Source organism: Dromaius novaehollandiae, chromosome 3 (assembly GCF_036370855.1).
Source record: "Dromaius novaehollandiae isolate bDroNov1 chromosome 3, bDroNov1.hap1, whole genome shotgun sequence".
Taxonomy (NCBI): Eukaryota; Metazoa; Chordata; class Aves; order Casuariiformes; family Dromaiidae; genus Dromaius; species Dromaius novaehollandiae.
The window spans coordinates 92,196,549-92,213,346 of NC_088100.1; the positions used below are offsets into that span (position 1 = coordinate 92,196,549).

At 36.7% G+C, this 16,798-nt stretch overlaps 1 protein-coding gene across 3 annotated transcripts in view; it reads left to right on the plus strand.

The window, feature by feature from the left end:
• The window catches only part of TTC27 (tetratricopeptide repeat domain 27), a 140,075-nt gene that overhangs the window by 33,741 nt on the left and 89,536 nt on the right, over positions 1-16,798 (plus strand). For all 3 annotated transcript variants that reach the window (XM_064509468.1, XM_026122989.2, XM_026122990.2), the window contains exons 8-9: positions 1,450-1,562; positions 15,502-15,568. In XM_064509468.1, coding sequence (XP_064365538.1) covers positions 1,450-1,562; positions 15,502-15,568 — 180 coding nt within the window. The remainder of the gene's footprint in view (positions 1-1,449; positions 1,563-15,501; positions 15,569-16,798) is intronic.

Here is a 16,798-nt window from a genome sequence, read left to right on the forward strand (position 1 = left end):
ATCTTTAACTAATTGTCTTATAAATTGTAATTTCTGTTACATCTGATGAAATAGTATCAATATATTAGCATAGTGCTCTGTTCCAAAATCATTTTCTTTTGGAAGTTGTAGATAATCCTTACACATCTACTGTAGTAAGAAAATAAAATGACTATTTTTAAATATACCTTAAAGAGTGGTAATCTTTGTGTTCCATTTAAAATTAAAACAACAACTTCTTCACATTGTCTCTCAAATCACAGCTTAGTTTCATTCACATAGTGTTAAAAGTACTGGTGATGAATGCAAATAACCCATTTTGAAGACTTGCTGTTTGCTTTTTGATCATCTGTGGACCCTCGTTTTGCTTTAGCTGATGAAAGAATTTTTCATCGAATACTCTACTACAAGGACATTGAATGGAAAAGAAAAGGAAGATCCAAATGCTGTTATATCGGTCCTTTTTCTGTTTTTAATACATGATCAAAACTACTTCTGTTACCAGGAAAATCCTCAGTGATATGCTTAAAGGCTTTGTTTTTTCAGGGGAAGGTGAAACAATATTACAGCTTCCTCCTCCTTGGGTGCAGCCAAGGGAATCTCTTGGTGTTTCCAAACAAACACAAATTCTATAAACACAGCAATTCACACTTTTCAGCAACAGATTATATTATCTTCTTCTTGAAGTCAAATGACTGACAATGAACTTCAGGTAGCTTACTTGTTTCTAAAAGTTAGACTGAACACTCCTCAAACTCTTTATTCCAGAGGAGGTTTGATATTTTGCAAATACTTGCCCAGGAGTAAATCTTTTCAGAATACCTATTCTGGCCTTTACCTGGGAAGAGTATCTGGAGATGCCAGTTCAGTGGGGTTATTTGTTTGCATTTCTTTAATTTGCAGAAATTCTTTAAAAACAACAAGAGAAGAGGAGCAGTTCCTGGTATAAGGGATTTAACTGTTCTGGCAATGGGCGTGCTTTTTTTTAGTTGTGCTTTGTGGATGCTCTAAAAGAAATCTATAGATTCCCAGAGGTCTATGAACACTAGCCTGAAAACCTGCCTATTAGGAAAGCATTTAATGTTATACAGACAAGTCAAAACATATGTATAATAGAGGAGAGATTATTGATAATGCTATCATAAAAAAAATTAAAAAAGAAAAAACCCTTAGCCCTTAATTAAGAAAATATGAGTATTCTGGTAACCTTAAAGTTGCTCTGAGTGCCATTCCTATTAGGCATTCTGCATGATAACCTTCTCCTTGTAGCAAAAGTAGTTTCTTCTGCTGAAACATTGAAGATTATGAAAAATTACTTTTAACTTGGTAATTTTGTGATACGTTTATGTAATCCTTTTTCAAACAAGTCTGTGTATTTTTTTCATGTTTTTAAAGGCATCAAATTTCTTTGCAACTATTTTTGTCATTTTTGCTATTCTATTTTAAAATATATTTTTCCCCCTCCAACAGAACTATGATTTAAATGATGATACAGTGCTAAATGAGATAAAATTAGCAGACGCTGATCAGTACCAGATACCTGATTTGTGTGCAGAAGAGCTTGCTGTAATCCTTGGAATTTGGTAAGTTAATTCATAGTTATTAGAAAATTAGTTGAATCTTTCCAATAATGAAATAACACAGTGACAAGCTGAGCTTTTTCTTCTTTCCTTCCCTATTGTATAGTCTGGCTGACCATTAAGCTAAGAAATTTGCATCATACATGGATTGAATTTTCAGTTATCTCAGAGTGAAGAATTAATGTCCATATCAGATTTTCAGCAATGCTTCATTAATTGATATATCATTCACTTATCCTGGTAAAGCTTTTTGTCCTGTGTGCCTCAGTTTAATCATCTTTCAAATGTCATATGGCATTTAGTTACCATATGATGATGACATTTGATTAAAGTCAGAACCTGCAGTGTCAGCCTCGTATAAGGTTCAACCTCATTTTTCTCAAGAAAAACCCTACCACCACTACTGAATGCAACTGGACTACTGTAGATATTCACATTGGCTGTTGCTAGCTAAAGCTGTAGCACAAAGTTCCTCTGGTTTTACACCTAAGTTTTCTTTTCCTGGTTTTCAAGAGTTTTATGCTATGTGGGTTTTGGAAAGGGCGCAAAACAGCAAAAAGGAGTCGGAGCTTTGAGGATAATAAGCCAGTTTCCAACTAATAGCCTAGTTTTCTAATAGAAAAATATTTTTTTCTACAACTTAGTGGTCTTTTAGCCAATTACACTTAAAATTTTACTGTGTGATTGCTTCAGGAGTGTGACTGTGGTGAAGTAAGAATAGTTACTTCTAATAGAGTATCCATCGTTCATAATTCTCAAAGCACTTTTCTGATCTGTAAGTTGCAAAATGATGGAAAAAACCTCTGAAATTTCTTGCCCAAGCCAGAAGGTGGACAGGAGCAGAAAAAGAAGAGATTTCTAGCTCCTGAGTCCCAGACCATGTGCGAAGGCACATGGATGCTATTAGATCTACCTCCGTAATATGGTGACAACAGTAGCAGTTATACTCTGACACGTTTAAGTGTGTAGTTAATGAAAGGGTCAGTGAGAGATTTCGGGGACATAAGCTAACAACAAAATTTGGCAGTAATTCTTTTGTTGTGCGGGGGTTTTTGCCTGTTTTGTGGTGCAGTTATAAAATCTCTCTCCCCTAACCCCACTTGCCAAAACTTTCAGCTCTTTCTCCCTTCCTTGTGCAAGGGTAGTCACTAGTGGAGAGAAAGCTGTTTCCTTTCATGCGCCTGTTTTGCAGACTGCAATTTTTTGAAGGTCTAGACACTTTCTTAGTTATATAGTTAAAGCTGAATGTCTCTGGCTTCAGCTATGCCATTTAACCATTCAGCCTACCCACTGCAGTCAAAATTCATGGGTAGAATATGTCGTATTTCCAAAGGCTTAAATTTGAATTGTTTTCAAGGCCACATCTAGATGCAGTTTGGGGATGAAGGAGGGGAGTGAGCAGAGTGGTTGACATTCATTCTTGGCTCAGTCATTTCTACTCTTTCACCCTGTCCCAAAATCTCTCACCCTCCCCTTCCTGACAAGCATTTTCATATATACTTTATTTTTAAAAGCAGTATTGTGTTATATTCGGATTATCTAATCCCTCTTCCTTCCACCCTCCCCAAGAAAATTTCAACTTGCATATTAGTCTTAGTATTTTGTCAAAGGGTGGAACTTGAATTTGACGCTTGCTGGCTGCACAGTAGGTTTCCTGACCACAGAGTGTCACTTTGAAACCACCACTGTCATGCTGTGAATAGTGGCTAGAAACCATCTTGACTGCTGGCTGTGTGTGTGTACGTACATCCAGTGGCATGTAAGTTAAGCAAGACTCAAGGCAAGAAGCTCATTTAAGAAAGGAAAAAACAAAACAAAAAATATTTTCAATGTTGCTTCCCCATAGGAGTTGTAAATGCTATTCAGTGGGTGGGATAATATTAAGCAACTGAAACAATTTCAGTCATGGGGAAGCCAAGATTTGATATTCAGCCATGTTCCAGAAATGTTACTAGAATCTCAGCTTTGAAAAATGTTCTTGTATGGAGATTTCGGCTACAGCCCTTCTGACTAAATTCTTAAACCTTGGCTATAGCAAATTTCTTGCTTCTCCTTTGCATTTTAGAACCTGTAAAATAAATGTTTCATGAGTTAAGTAGGCTTTAGATTTCCTTTGCGTTTCCAAAACAGTTCTAACTAGGCTTTGTTTTAAGTCCAACACCACTTTAATGCTATCTGTTGTTGAATTACCATTGTCAGAAGTGGCTGTTTTTCTTTATTTACATAAAGTTTTAGAGACTGACCTGGCAAATTTTTTCTTATGCAATTTTTGTAGCTGAATAATGTTAACTCAGTCTCAGGAATGTATGTAGAAATGTTACAGGTAGCAGAATAGATTGAAAATATTACAGTTACTGAAAAACATTTAAATCACATGAGATGCTATGCTGAAGTACACATAATGTTTCCTGCTGTGAAAAGTTTCCTTTCAAACAGGTTACAATGATTAATGATGTGTTGATGGTGTTTTTGTTTCTCTTTTCCCAAACTTCAGTTACATAGATGTGAGGAAAGAACAACTCTTTTATCAACAATTCATTTATATAACAATGTAGCAATGTAAATTGTACCCAGCCAATTCTCTGTGGCATCTGTTGTTTCTATCTGTCTCTTATCTCAAACCTGTTTTAGATGTACCGAGCTATTGTTTTAATTACCTTAATCTCCTAGTTGAAGCTTGCTTAGTAAGATGCCCATCTATGGTCTCATCTGCCTCAAGGCACAGCTGGCTACTGAATTTTTTCTTTTCTTACCTTTCACCTTTTGCTGCTGTTCCTATCTCACTTTCCAGCTCACCTTGAGCCTAGTCTTACCACAGTATGGAAGAACACAATTTCCTTTCAAGTGTTTGGCTCACACACTTCTCTTCAAATCCCTTCTCTTCCAAATACTCTACAGTCTGAGGAATTAAATCTAAAGGAAAAGAATATTTGCCTCTTACAATAATGAAATAAAACGGAGTGTGAAAAATAATAATAAAAAAGTCTGCCTAGTTAACACAGAGGTTAATTATTCTGTCATATCCAGACTTTGTAGTGTCTATCTGGAAGAAAGCCTCTAGAGGTCTCTTCAGATCGTCTCATTGCAACAGTATTGCAGCATAAAGGAAGTCTTAAAAGAAATTGCTAGGAGTGCAGAAGCATCATCTGGTTAGGACTTTTCTCTGTTATTTTATATGAAAATAAGTAGTCATGATGTTTTATAGTTTTTTTTTTTTTTTTTTTTTACAGTCAAGCTGTTAAGACTAGTCAAAAATTATATAAAGCCTTGAACCAAACTTTCAGAGGCTGATGAAAAAAGATATTCAAGTCCTGATAAATAACCATAACAGATAGTAAACAAGAATGGGCCAGTGTATGATTTAGACAATGTGTTAATATAGTATAGATGCCAAAATGCTGAGAAACTGAGAGGAGAGTGAGTTTCTCTCATCACTTAGAAGTAGCCAAAATTATGTCACACTTGGAATAGACACAGCAGCTGATAAGTAAAGTGACTGGAAGCCTAACTTTTATTATACAATAATAAGTTGTATAATAACATATTACACAGTTTACAAAATAAGCTGTCGAAGTATATTTGAAACAGCTGCATAAACACTAAATGGCATTAGGACTAAAGGATTTTTTTATCAGAATTGCTGTATATGAATGAGATCAATTGAGCAATTAAAATAAAAATCCCAGTACACATATTGGCACTGGAAACATAATGGGAAACTTAGGTAAGTGAGATGAGAAGACCTTTAGCCACCCTAATCTTAGCTGGTTGTCTCTCTGGTCAGTTCAGAAATGGGCATGTGCAGAGTGTGATTCATTGCACTTCAGGCACATACTTTAGAATGGATTGAATCACTCCCCGCATATATCCTTCTTTTCCCGTAGACTGTGAATGAAGCCTAGACAGTTAGCTGAGGTTAAATGCCTAAATTTTAGGTCTTTGAAGTTAAGTGAGGTGGGTCGTGTGCTAATTGATACATGTGATTGCTGCCTTCTTTGTGCTTTACAGCAAGGTCTTGCTATATAGCTTGTATCAGAAGTACAAGGCAAAAGCAGGTAAACAACTGTTTTTGTATTTTTCCATTCTCTCCCTTTATTTCCCTAGGCAAGATGATTTTATTTCCTTCATTTATGTAATGCTTCTGTACCAGGAACAGGAAATGAAACATATGGTTTCATTTCATTTGCCTTTTGTAATAAGCAGGTGATTCATATGAGCTAAGTGCTGCCTGAGTAGCATGTTGGCTGGTGAAGTACTTCACAATTACAAACCTGTACTCATCAGTGAGTTCCTATTTATTGCTAATAATTAGGAAGTATTTTTTCTTCCAAGCTGTTGAGGTGGAAGAGATCATGTAAAATTAACTGTGGACGGCCAGCGCTTATGCTTGTTATCCTCTTTCTGGGCTCCCCAGTATGAGAGAGACATGGAGCTACCAGAGTGAGTCCAGAGAAGGGCTATGAGGGATGGTTAAGGGGCTGGAGCATCTCTCAATGAGGATAGGCTGAGAGAGCTGGGACTTTTCAGCCTGGAGAAGAGAAGGCTGAGGAGGGATCTTATCAATGTGTATGAATATCTGAAGGGAGGATGTAAAGAGGATGGAGCCAGACTCTTCTTAGTGGCGCCCAGCAATAGGACAAGAGGCAACAGGCAAAAACTGAAACACAGGCTGTTTCACATTTGAACATGAGAAATACTTCTTTATGCTGAGGGTGGTTGAACACTGGCACAGGTTGCCCAGAGAGGTTGTGGAGTCTCCTTCCTTGGAGATATTCAAAAGTAAAGCTGTCTGGACACAGTCCTGGGCAAAGTGCTCTAGGTGACCCTGCTTGAGCAGGGGGGTTGGACTGTTAAATACTTGTTGGCACTCTGACCTATGTTTACAAACGTCTCATCTAAGTGTAAATTTTTTTGAAGGAACAAACCAATTACAGTGCCAGACACTATAATGATCTCACCATGGTCAGTTTATGGCTTTTTAAAGTCATTTCTATGAAGTACATTGCTGTGCACAAGTACATATAGCTGTGTGAAGAGATTCCACTTGGGGAATTAACTTCCTGTCTTGCTATTCAGAATACTTACATAAGAAACATTAGTCATTTGAAAAGTCTTTGCAAAACTTTGAAAATGCTTGTAAAGTGGTCAGGTTGTTGGGTTTGGCTCATTTTCATTCCCAAAATTAACACAGCCAGTATAACTGCATAGAAATGCAACAAATACTTACTAAAATATATATGTGGAAAGTCTGACCTATCTGTTCTTCATTACTTATCTCATGCTAGTTAAGTGTAGTGTTAAGTAGTTACCTGAGGAGCTTTAATTTGTATAGTCTTCACTTGCAAACAGGTAATGTGTGAGGAGACACAAGCAACCCAAAACTCAGCTGTTATCTTCAACCATCTAACTCAATAGTCTGTCTTAAAGAGAGGCTGTAAGATGATGCCCCGGGGAAAATAAGAATAGGGAAAGCATGTGTTGCTCCCTTCTCTCCAGTACCCTCCCAGCCTCTAAATGGTGATTTCCTGAGCCTAACCTGTTTTGTTTATGCAGCAGCCCTCAGTGGATCTCTTTCCAATATTTGTCTAGTCTTCCTTTGAACCCATGTAAACATCTCGCATCTATAGCATCCTCTGGCAAATCTGCTTGTCTGTACATTTTTTCTGTTGTTCAAAAAAATCATCTCCTGTTAGTTTTGGTTCCTGGTAGCTTTATTTAGTGACCTCTAGCTCTTCCACTGGAAGAGACAGTGAGCTGTCAATCCACCGCCTTCATTTTTCTAACAATTCTGAAAACCACTGCAATGTCCTTCCTTGGTTAGTTCTAACCTATTCAGCCATTCCCTTCATAGAAGTTTTTATGTCTTTGATCATTCTTGCTGTATCTTTCTGAACCTTTTCTAGTTCCAAATTACCACTTTTGAAAGGAGTGGCCTGGAACAGCACATACTATTCATCGGTGGGCAAAAAAAGTCTTTATGTGGTATTTTATATAGGCTTTATATATTACTTTTTATACTTTTTTATAGTATTTTATTCGCTATTCCTTAACCAATTAATTCCTGACACTTTGTTTTGCCTTTCGAACTGCTGCCTAGCACTGGGCTGATGTTTTCATGCAGCTACAATGCTGAGGAGTTGCTCCTGAGTAGAAATGATCAGCTAAGACCCTATCATTTCTTGTGAAGTTCTTCCTATTGTGCATTACTTGACATGATACACTTTTTTTTACATTTTATTACCTTTTCGCCTCATCCTGTAAGGTCCTGCTCTAGTTTCTCACAGTCTGCTTACATCCTTACTTCCACAGAGAGTATCATATCTTTTGCAAGTTTTCTCAACTCACTATACATTCTCCTTTTCAAGTTTGTTTATGAATGTTACAGCACACAGGTCACAGCACAAAACCTATGCAGGATTCCACTGGTGACCTTCTCCATTGTGATGGCTGACCATTTGCCTCATACCATTTCCTATTTTTTAATCAATTATTTACCTTTGCAGAGACATTCCCTCTTATCTCACGAATGCTTAGTTTCTTTGAAAGTCTCTTGTGAGGGACTTGCCCAGAAGTCCTGCAAAAATCCAAGTTAATTTTTATCAACAAGTTCACCTATATCCTCATGTTTGTATAACCTTCAAAAGCCCCCAACAGGTTTGTAATGCAGGAATTGCTTTTACAGAAGCCAAGTTGATTCTCCCTGTGTCCGCTGTATTTGTCCAGGTGTGTCCAGTCCTTCTGTTCACTATAGAGTTTCTACATACTTAACTGCAATAGGTATGTTTACAAGCCAGTCATTATGTGGATTCTCCATAATTAATTTTAAAGACTGGCATCATTTTTGCCATCCTCTTATCTTCAGGCACTGAGGAGGTTTTAAAGAGGAGTTGCTACTCTGCGTTATAACACTGCTGTTAGTAACTCAGCTATTTCATCCCAAAATTCACTTTAAACTTTTCTGTGAATATTATTTGGTCCTGGTCGTTTCTTAGCATCCGGTCTGTCTATCTGTACCATTACCTCTTTCACAGCTCTTTAATTTCAGAGAGGTTCTCCGTGGAATCCTACAATTCTCTCCCTTTCCTGGAAGGAGTCTCTTGTGGGAATTTTGCTATGTTCTTCTACAATAAATGCTAATGCAATAAATTCATATAGCTTCTCTGCAATGGCTTTTATAGCAAGGTTATAATTTGGGCCTCTGGACTGTCAGAATGATTGTTTCTGATGTATTAGGAGAAGGATTTAGCACTGGTTTTGATTCCTCTGGCTAGTTGCGCCTCAAACTTCTTTTGAACTACCTTATTGTATTTTTATAATTATTACATTTTTATTATCATTATCTTATTTAATCTGACAGAGTTTGATTCTTGCTGTATTGTGCGTTTGAATACAACTTCAGCTATTCAAAGCATGCTTTCTTATTTCTAATAGCTTCTAACGTAAGGTTTTTCAATATTTGCAAACTTTCCAAATCTGTTCTTGAAACAGAAGTATTCAGACATCATCCAGAAAAGGATAGTTTGGAATGATTGCTATTAATTCCACTATTTAAAAAAATGTATAGCTAATTAAGTCTTAAGCTATATAACTAGTTACTTAAACTAGATATCTTATCCATTATGTTCCCATTGTAGATCTGATTGATCGGAGTAAATAAGTGGCTATAAATTCTGAATGACTGGAAATTTAGCTTTGCTGATTTACTAGCAAATACTTTTCTGCTGCAAAATAGATTTTACTCTATTACTCTTATCCTGTCTAAAACACTTCTATTTCTGTTTGATTCCTGTCCCTCTTATATCTCATTCAGCTACCTGTGACACTTTATCTGCCACTAGTTTTTATATCCTGCATGTGGTCCTCAACTTTTAGAGCCGCCCCTCCTAATTGTTTGGGATATATGTCTGTTTATCAGTTTGGTCATGTTTCTGAATTCCATCTATAGTTGTTTAATATTATACATTTTTATCTAGTTTATTTACATAAACGCCTTTAGGGTTTTTTTTGAACTGCAGATTGGTTGTGTCACAGTACTAGTGTAGCCTTATGATCCTTTTAAGTAATGTAGGTAGAAAAGAGATAACACATTTTTATTGGACTAAATTTTTGAAACTGGGGTGGATTTTTCTGTTGCCATTTCTGTGGTTTTCTATTTTCACTGAAACATTTATTCTGAAGTTTTCAAAGTGTCATGATTTTGGGTGTTTGTTTTGTTTGTTTGTTTTAGCTTTTCTTAGTTTTCCTAAGATAGGATTCAAGACCGGACAGAAAATACCTTACAAACCCAAATGATGTATTTATTAGTGACTTTCCTTCATACTGTTATGAAAAGATGTCTGACTGTAGATCCTACAGTAAGCAACTCCTACATTCAACTTCAACTGCAGCCTCTGAAATTCTGTATGCGCTGGGGTAAACTACTTTACCTATCCTTGAAATCAGAATAGAGAGCATAAAAGAGAAATATTTATGAAGTATTCTGTCAAAAGTTGGCATAGTCATTATAAATGCTTAAAACCAAACTGCTGTTCCTATTCTAAATACAGAAATTAATTTAAATTCAATCTGATTCAGTATGGGACATCGTTAATTTCATTTTTTTTCCTTCGTCTTTCAAGGGTTGCATTACTGTACTTAATTATCTTAAACCATTGTACATGGATGTGACAAAAATTCAAAGTAGAGACTTACTTTATCACTGGCTGCCAGCTGCTAAAAGCTGGACCTACAAGTTTCAGAAAGTGATGACAGAAATCTTTATATGGAGTAAGTAGGAGAGGGATTAATACTTTCTGCATGAATCAATGTATTTTTAGGATGCAGGGGAAAAAAATTCCAATTTTGTCAAAATGTAACTGTCACTTGGATTACCTATGCTTTTCAAAATCTGCTGGTATGTCACTCAGACATTCTGGTTGCCTGGCTGTTGTGGTGGTTTTGTTACAGTATTTGGAATTTTCTTTCTACCTTTTCACAGTGGAAAGAAATTTGTTGCTATTTTTCATCTGAAGTCATACTTTTATTAATGACTAATGTTTAATGACTTTAGTGACTACCTCATGTTTTTCATGAAGCTGATTATAAGCGTTTATGCTGACAGCTGACATTAGACAAGGAAAGGAGCAACTGAGACAGAAAAATTCTTTATTACTTTGTTGTTTTCATGATAAAAATTCTGAAGAAAGAAAAAAAAAAAAGTGATATATATGACAGAATTGTTTCCTAACAGTGTTCTCCAAAACTTTCCAAAAAGCATCAATAGCATATTCTTCTGGGAGAAGGTAGGGGAGGTTGGGGAATGCTTTACTGTAATAGCTAGTACACTTTTTTTTAACTGGTCTATTCACAAAAATTAAGAACCTTACAAGTTAAATCAGGAGTGGTTATCTTTTTATATAATAGTTAACTTTTTTTTATTAACAGCATTCCACTTGACTGAACATAAGAATAAGAGGGCATGGCAAAGTCTGCACTGCTCTTCTAAGCCCTTTCTCATCAATACTCCACCAGAAACATAGCTGGTATTTCCCTGTGGCCACAATCATGGCACTTATGAAACATCAGCAAAAATCCTATGAAGAGCATGTGGAACCTCCATCGTGGGAGGTTATGTCTGCTTACGTTAAGAATAGTTTGGACAAATGTTTGTCTGCAGTTATATAGCTATGGTAATTCTGCTAAATAGCAGGTGGATGAGTTGGAAGATCTCTTGAGCTTTCTTCCATTGTATACAATGTTTTCTTCCTCACCTGCTCCAGTCATATTGTTCTTCCCTACAATAACGCACAAATCTCTCTCAAAAAATTCTGATCAGTAATGCCTCATCACGTCCACCCGCCTACCAAAATGCCATGTAGATGCCTGTGTCATGATGTGGATAAGATATTATTTGGTTGATTAATCAGTGGATTATTATTACTACTTAAAGGAAAAAAAGTTTTAATGAAGCCTTAAAACTTAAAAAGACTGTGGTTATATAACTTCAGTTCAGTGTTAAGCAACCTATTTATTATCTATGTAAATACACACAGATGTTCACACTTGCACATAAGTCTCAGTAGTTGTTAAAAATGTTCATAGCATTTTTTGTTGCCTCCTGTCACTGCAAATAATCATTAGCACTAAACCTGGTATCCATTTACCTTATTATATAGTTTATATAAAATAATTGTAGATGTTATTGTTTTAATCAATAAACTGAGAGAGGGCAGCTGTCACATGCCAGTTACTTTCTGTGATAGCTTTTTTGTTTTTTTAATAAATTTAGAAAATTCACTGCTCACACTGAAAGTTATGTTTGTTTTGATGGGGTCCCGCTATTTGAAATTTTGGGAGAAGTCTGATAAAGTGTCAAGACTATTGCACAATCAATTAAACTATTAAACGATAGATCTGCTAAATTGCAGAGGAAGAGGGATCTTATTTCTTAATAGAAATAGGAAATTGAACCTCAGCAGGGGGCTTCTGGTCTGTCTGTGTGTCTGTCTCTCATCATACCTGTGTTTGGCTGCAGGCCTTTGAACAAATGGCACTTGCATCTATAGAGTGGAACTTGTTTCAACCATGTCCCTTAATTTCCTTATTGTTCCATCTGCACACATTCCTAGACTGCTCTAATTTGCTAAATATGAGTGGTTCCTGAAGAACAGCCATTTTAGAAATGTTGAAGCAGTGCTCTCCAGAGAGAGTATTCCCCTTCCCTGTTTTCTCCCTGTTCCCCTATAGCATAGGGGTGGAATGTGGAAGAGAGCCAGAGCATCAGCAAGGAGACTTGGCTCTCTGCTACACAGGTAATAGCTCTCCTTCTATTTGTGTGGGCATGCAAGGGTAAAGAGATAAGAGTGCTAGAATAATATCAATTTTATTTTTTGTCTTTGGTGCTGTGCTTCTTAGTCTTAATATTTTATTATGTCTTAGTATTTTATCATATCTTTAGAGGAAACAATGTTTGGAGATAGGCACTGTTTATTAATGGTATCTGATACATGTTAACAGAATCTCTGAGGCAGATGTTCTCTTTCTTTTCTGCTGGACCCTAATGCTGAACACATCAGGCACTCTGGCCGTTATCACAGCTGGCAGATGAACGAAGGGGGAGATAATAGTAAAAAGTAATAATAAAAGAAAGTTTCAAAATACATTCACACTACACCTGGATAGGATTTACTAAAAGATCCTTAATATGTTTGTTACCTTTTCTGTCTTGACCATTTTAGACTATACACTCTCAAAGACAGAGAGAAGTTCTCTGTCCATTAAGCGTGGACTCTTATCTCATTTGGGATAGTCAGTGACTTTTTAAATAAACTGCAGATAATCACATTTCTCAAACTATTTTCCCTGTGCTATCTCCTTTCATCTCTCACAGCTTATGTATAATTTAAGTATAATCAAGTGTGAAGTTAGTGTAAAATCTTTAGACAGCCACATTTTTTAGTTGCTCCTCAGAGCCTATATTGTGTCTTGGGCACAGCATAAATGTGTTTCAATACCAGGTAACATGCACAATGTGGAGAGAAATTTTTAAGTACAGTATAAAAAAAGTTTGTTTATTTCACACTGAAAGCTAGAAATAGACTTTTTTTTAACAAAACGAAAGGCTCAAAAATGTAAACTGTAAGTATTATTAAATGAAACACTACATAATTGCCCAGTATCACAGAATTGTTGAGGTTGGAAGGGACCTCTTGAGATCATCTAGTCCACCCCCATCCCCCCCCCCTTCTGGAAGCAGAGTCAACTAGTTGTTCAGGGCCATGTCCAGTCAAGCTTTGAATATCTCCATGGATGAAGACTCCACAACCTCTCTGGGCACCCTGTTCTTGTGATTTAGCACGCTTGCAGTAAAAACGTTCTATATTTAAATGGAATTTCTGATATTTCAGTTTGTGCCCATTGCATCTTGTCCTGTCACTGGGCACCACTGAGAGGAGTCTGGATTTGTCCTCTTTACTCCCTCTCATCAGGTATTTCTATACATTGATAAGATCCCTCCCAGAGCCTTCTCTTCTCCAGGCTGAAGAATTCCAGGTCTCTCAGCTTCTCGTATGAGAGATGCTCCAGTCCCTTCATCGTCTTTGTGACCCTTCGCTGGACTTGCTCCAGTACGTCCACGTCTCTTGTACTGGGGAACCCAGAACTGGATACAGCACTACAGATGTGGCCTCACCAGTGCTGCATGGAGGGGAAGGATCACCTCTCTCAGCCAACTGGCAATGTTCTTCCTCATACAGCCCAGGATGCCAGTGACCACCTTTGTCGCAAGGGCAGTTGCTGGTTCATGTTCAACTTGTTTTCCACCAGAAGCTCCAGGTCCTTCTCTGCAAAGCTGCTCTCCAGCCAGTTATTCTCTAGTCTGTACTGGTGCAAAGAGTTATTCTCCCCAGGTGCAGGACTCAGCACTTCCCATTGTCAAACTTCATGAGGTCCCACTGTGCCCATTTCTCTAGCCTGTTGAGGTCCCTCTGAATGGCAGCACAGCACTCTGGTGTATCAGCCACTCCTCCCAGTTTTGTACCATCTGCAAACTTACTGAGGGTGCATTCTGTCCCATCATCCATGCTGACTACTCCCAGTCACCTTCTTGCCCTTCGTATGTTTGGAAATTGCTTCCTGGAGGATTTGCTTCACCATTTCCCAGGGGTCGAGGTGAGGCTGACCAATCTGTAGTTCCCCAGATCCTCCTCCTTGCTCCTTCTGAAGATAGGAGTGACAGTTGCTTTCTTTGAGTCCTCAGAATCCTTCCCCATTCACCACGACCTTTCAAGGATAATCAAGATTTGAACAAACAGCCTCTACTCTGTATCTTGTCCATGTGCATAGTAACAATATTTTAATGAAGTCATTGGCTGTATTTCTGCAAAGGTAACTACACAGTATATGCAAAGAAGAATTAATAAAGTAGCAAGAGTAAAGTTAGCTTGGGGTAGTGTTCTCCCCAGAGTAAAGTATGGAACATAAAAATAACATATAAAATAGGGAATGTAATTCCCTGTTTTGTTCTACACATGGTAACTGTAAAACAGGGAATGTAATTTCTACCTGTGACCCATCATAACAATGTGTTGTTATCTTTGCAATTTTTGCCTATAACATGAAGGCTGCTGCAAAGCTGAAGGAGTATTTTGTTGATTTTTTTAAGCCTATTTATATAACAGTTGTGAAGTTCTGATGATGATCTCTGCTGTGTAGTATAATTTAGGATTTATTTTCACTAGGCCTCCTGATTTCACAGAGCGCTTGAATTGTACCCTTGTTGCTCTTTGTGCCACTTGCAGATATTTCTTGTAGTATATTTGATAATGTCGATGAGTTGTTGTCTGAGGAAAACATTCACTCATGTAGAAATGTAAACCCAGTTTCTTGATCATCTCCATAAGCATGTCCAACTGCAAATAAAATAATTGATTTTCATCTCTGTGTATTTTGGTCTTCCCTCTTTGTTTCTCTACCACTAGTTAGTGGTAATACCAGTTAGTGAGAGGAGAACCCCTGAGTTCATGTGCCTTCAGTGACTAGAAGGAGAGTGTTTCTTTGAGATTACCCTTCAGCGCTTTTTGAGCGTTAGTGCTTTTTGGCAGCATCTGTCTTCAGTTAGTCATAGAATCTTAACTGAAAACACATTTCTGTTAAAACAGAGAGTGGGCCTAAAACTGTTTAGGATACCTAAAATTGTTATAAGCTTAAACTGAGTATGACATTTCAATTTAGAATGGGCTGGGAAAGGCACAACTGAATATCTTGATCTCTTGAAATAATCCTTTTTATCTATGACCACTCCTAGGTCTAGGCCTGCTTCTGCACGTATGTACTCGTGTTTGTAGTTGTAACGCTTTTCCAGAACATCCTTTAGATCTCTGCAAGTTTGAGAAACATGTTCTACCTAGTGTTCTGAAGATTAAATGAATGTTGCTTTGTGTTCAATTTTTCTTTTCCTTTACAGTATAGACTTCCAAAAGAACAATCCAATACACAAATTAACTGAAGAGGAACTTCTGGCTTTTACTTCAGTAAGTAACTTATCTGGACTTTTTACTGAATGTATTTGCAATTAATATCCGAGTTAAGTACCCAGCAATAACCTGTCCATCACGCTAATCATGAAACTGTTTACAGACCAAATTTGCTCTGTCAGTGTTTTTTGTTGTTTTTTTTCCTTATTTCAAGAAATTTAAAACAATGCTGAAATTTGATGCCCTTCTGAGTCATCCACATGCAGGATAAGATTGACACTTAAAAATTTGATTTCACCTGAAAACATGTATTAAACACTCTTGCATTCATGTTTTAGTTTTTATTAACTATATGAATTACAATGTAATAATAAAACATAAATTTTTACAGTAATCTCTTCATATTGCACTAGTGTTGAAAGTGCTCTTCTTTTAACAGTGTTTTGTAAGTGTAGTTCAAAAAGAATTGCAGCACTATTCTGTCAAGTTTATTCAGTTTAAATATTAGGTGTTTTCAGTTTAAATATTAGGTGTTCCACTTAGCCATGTTTCATCCCACTTCAATAGCTAATTTGTCTCTCGCTCCAGAAAAATTCTGTTACTTCTAAATAACCCTTGAAAATTTTAAATTGCTATTTTCTTATTGTATTTTTTTTGCCAATACTAAACACAGTTTGCCCCGTTACTTGATCTCTTCTGTTTTTGTGCTTTCTTTCAACAGTAGTTTATTGGGGAGAGGGGCAGGGTTTGCACAATGCTAGACTTCAGCTTTGGTGCAATAAAGTAGAGAATGTTGTTCTCATTTGCTCTCCTACCGAAACCTTGCAGTTTGAGACCCTTTTTTCATAGTAGAGGCATCTGCAAAAGTATATTCTTGTTCAAGTTTGCAGATAGGATCTCAACAAAAATCCCATTGATTTTAGTCTTAGATTTCATCACTGACATTTGTAGTTATATAAAAAGATTAGACACTAATCCAAGGACCATGGGAACATTTTTAGGATGGTAAAAAGTCGAGTAGATTTAAAAGAAAAAAAAAAGAAAAAGAAAAAAGCTAATCTTTTTATTAAATAGATGAATGTAAAATTAGTTGTTTTTCAAAGTAATGTTTGTTTAGGTCCCTATGCTAACATAGTACCTGTAAGAGCTGAATGAGGAAGAAGAGTGAATCGCTATGAAACAGTTTTTTTACATAGGTTTTCTTTGTGGTACATTAGATCAGCTATAGTTTTGCTCCTATGCTAGTCATAATGTTTTCTGATTATATACTTTCTGAAGTGTTTTGTT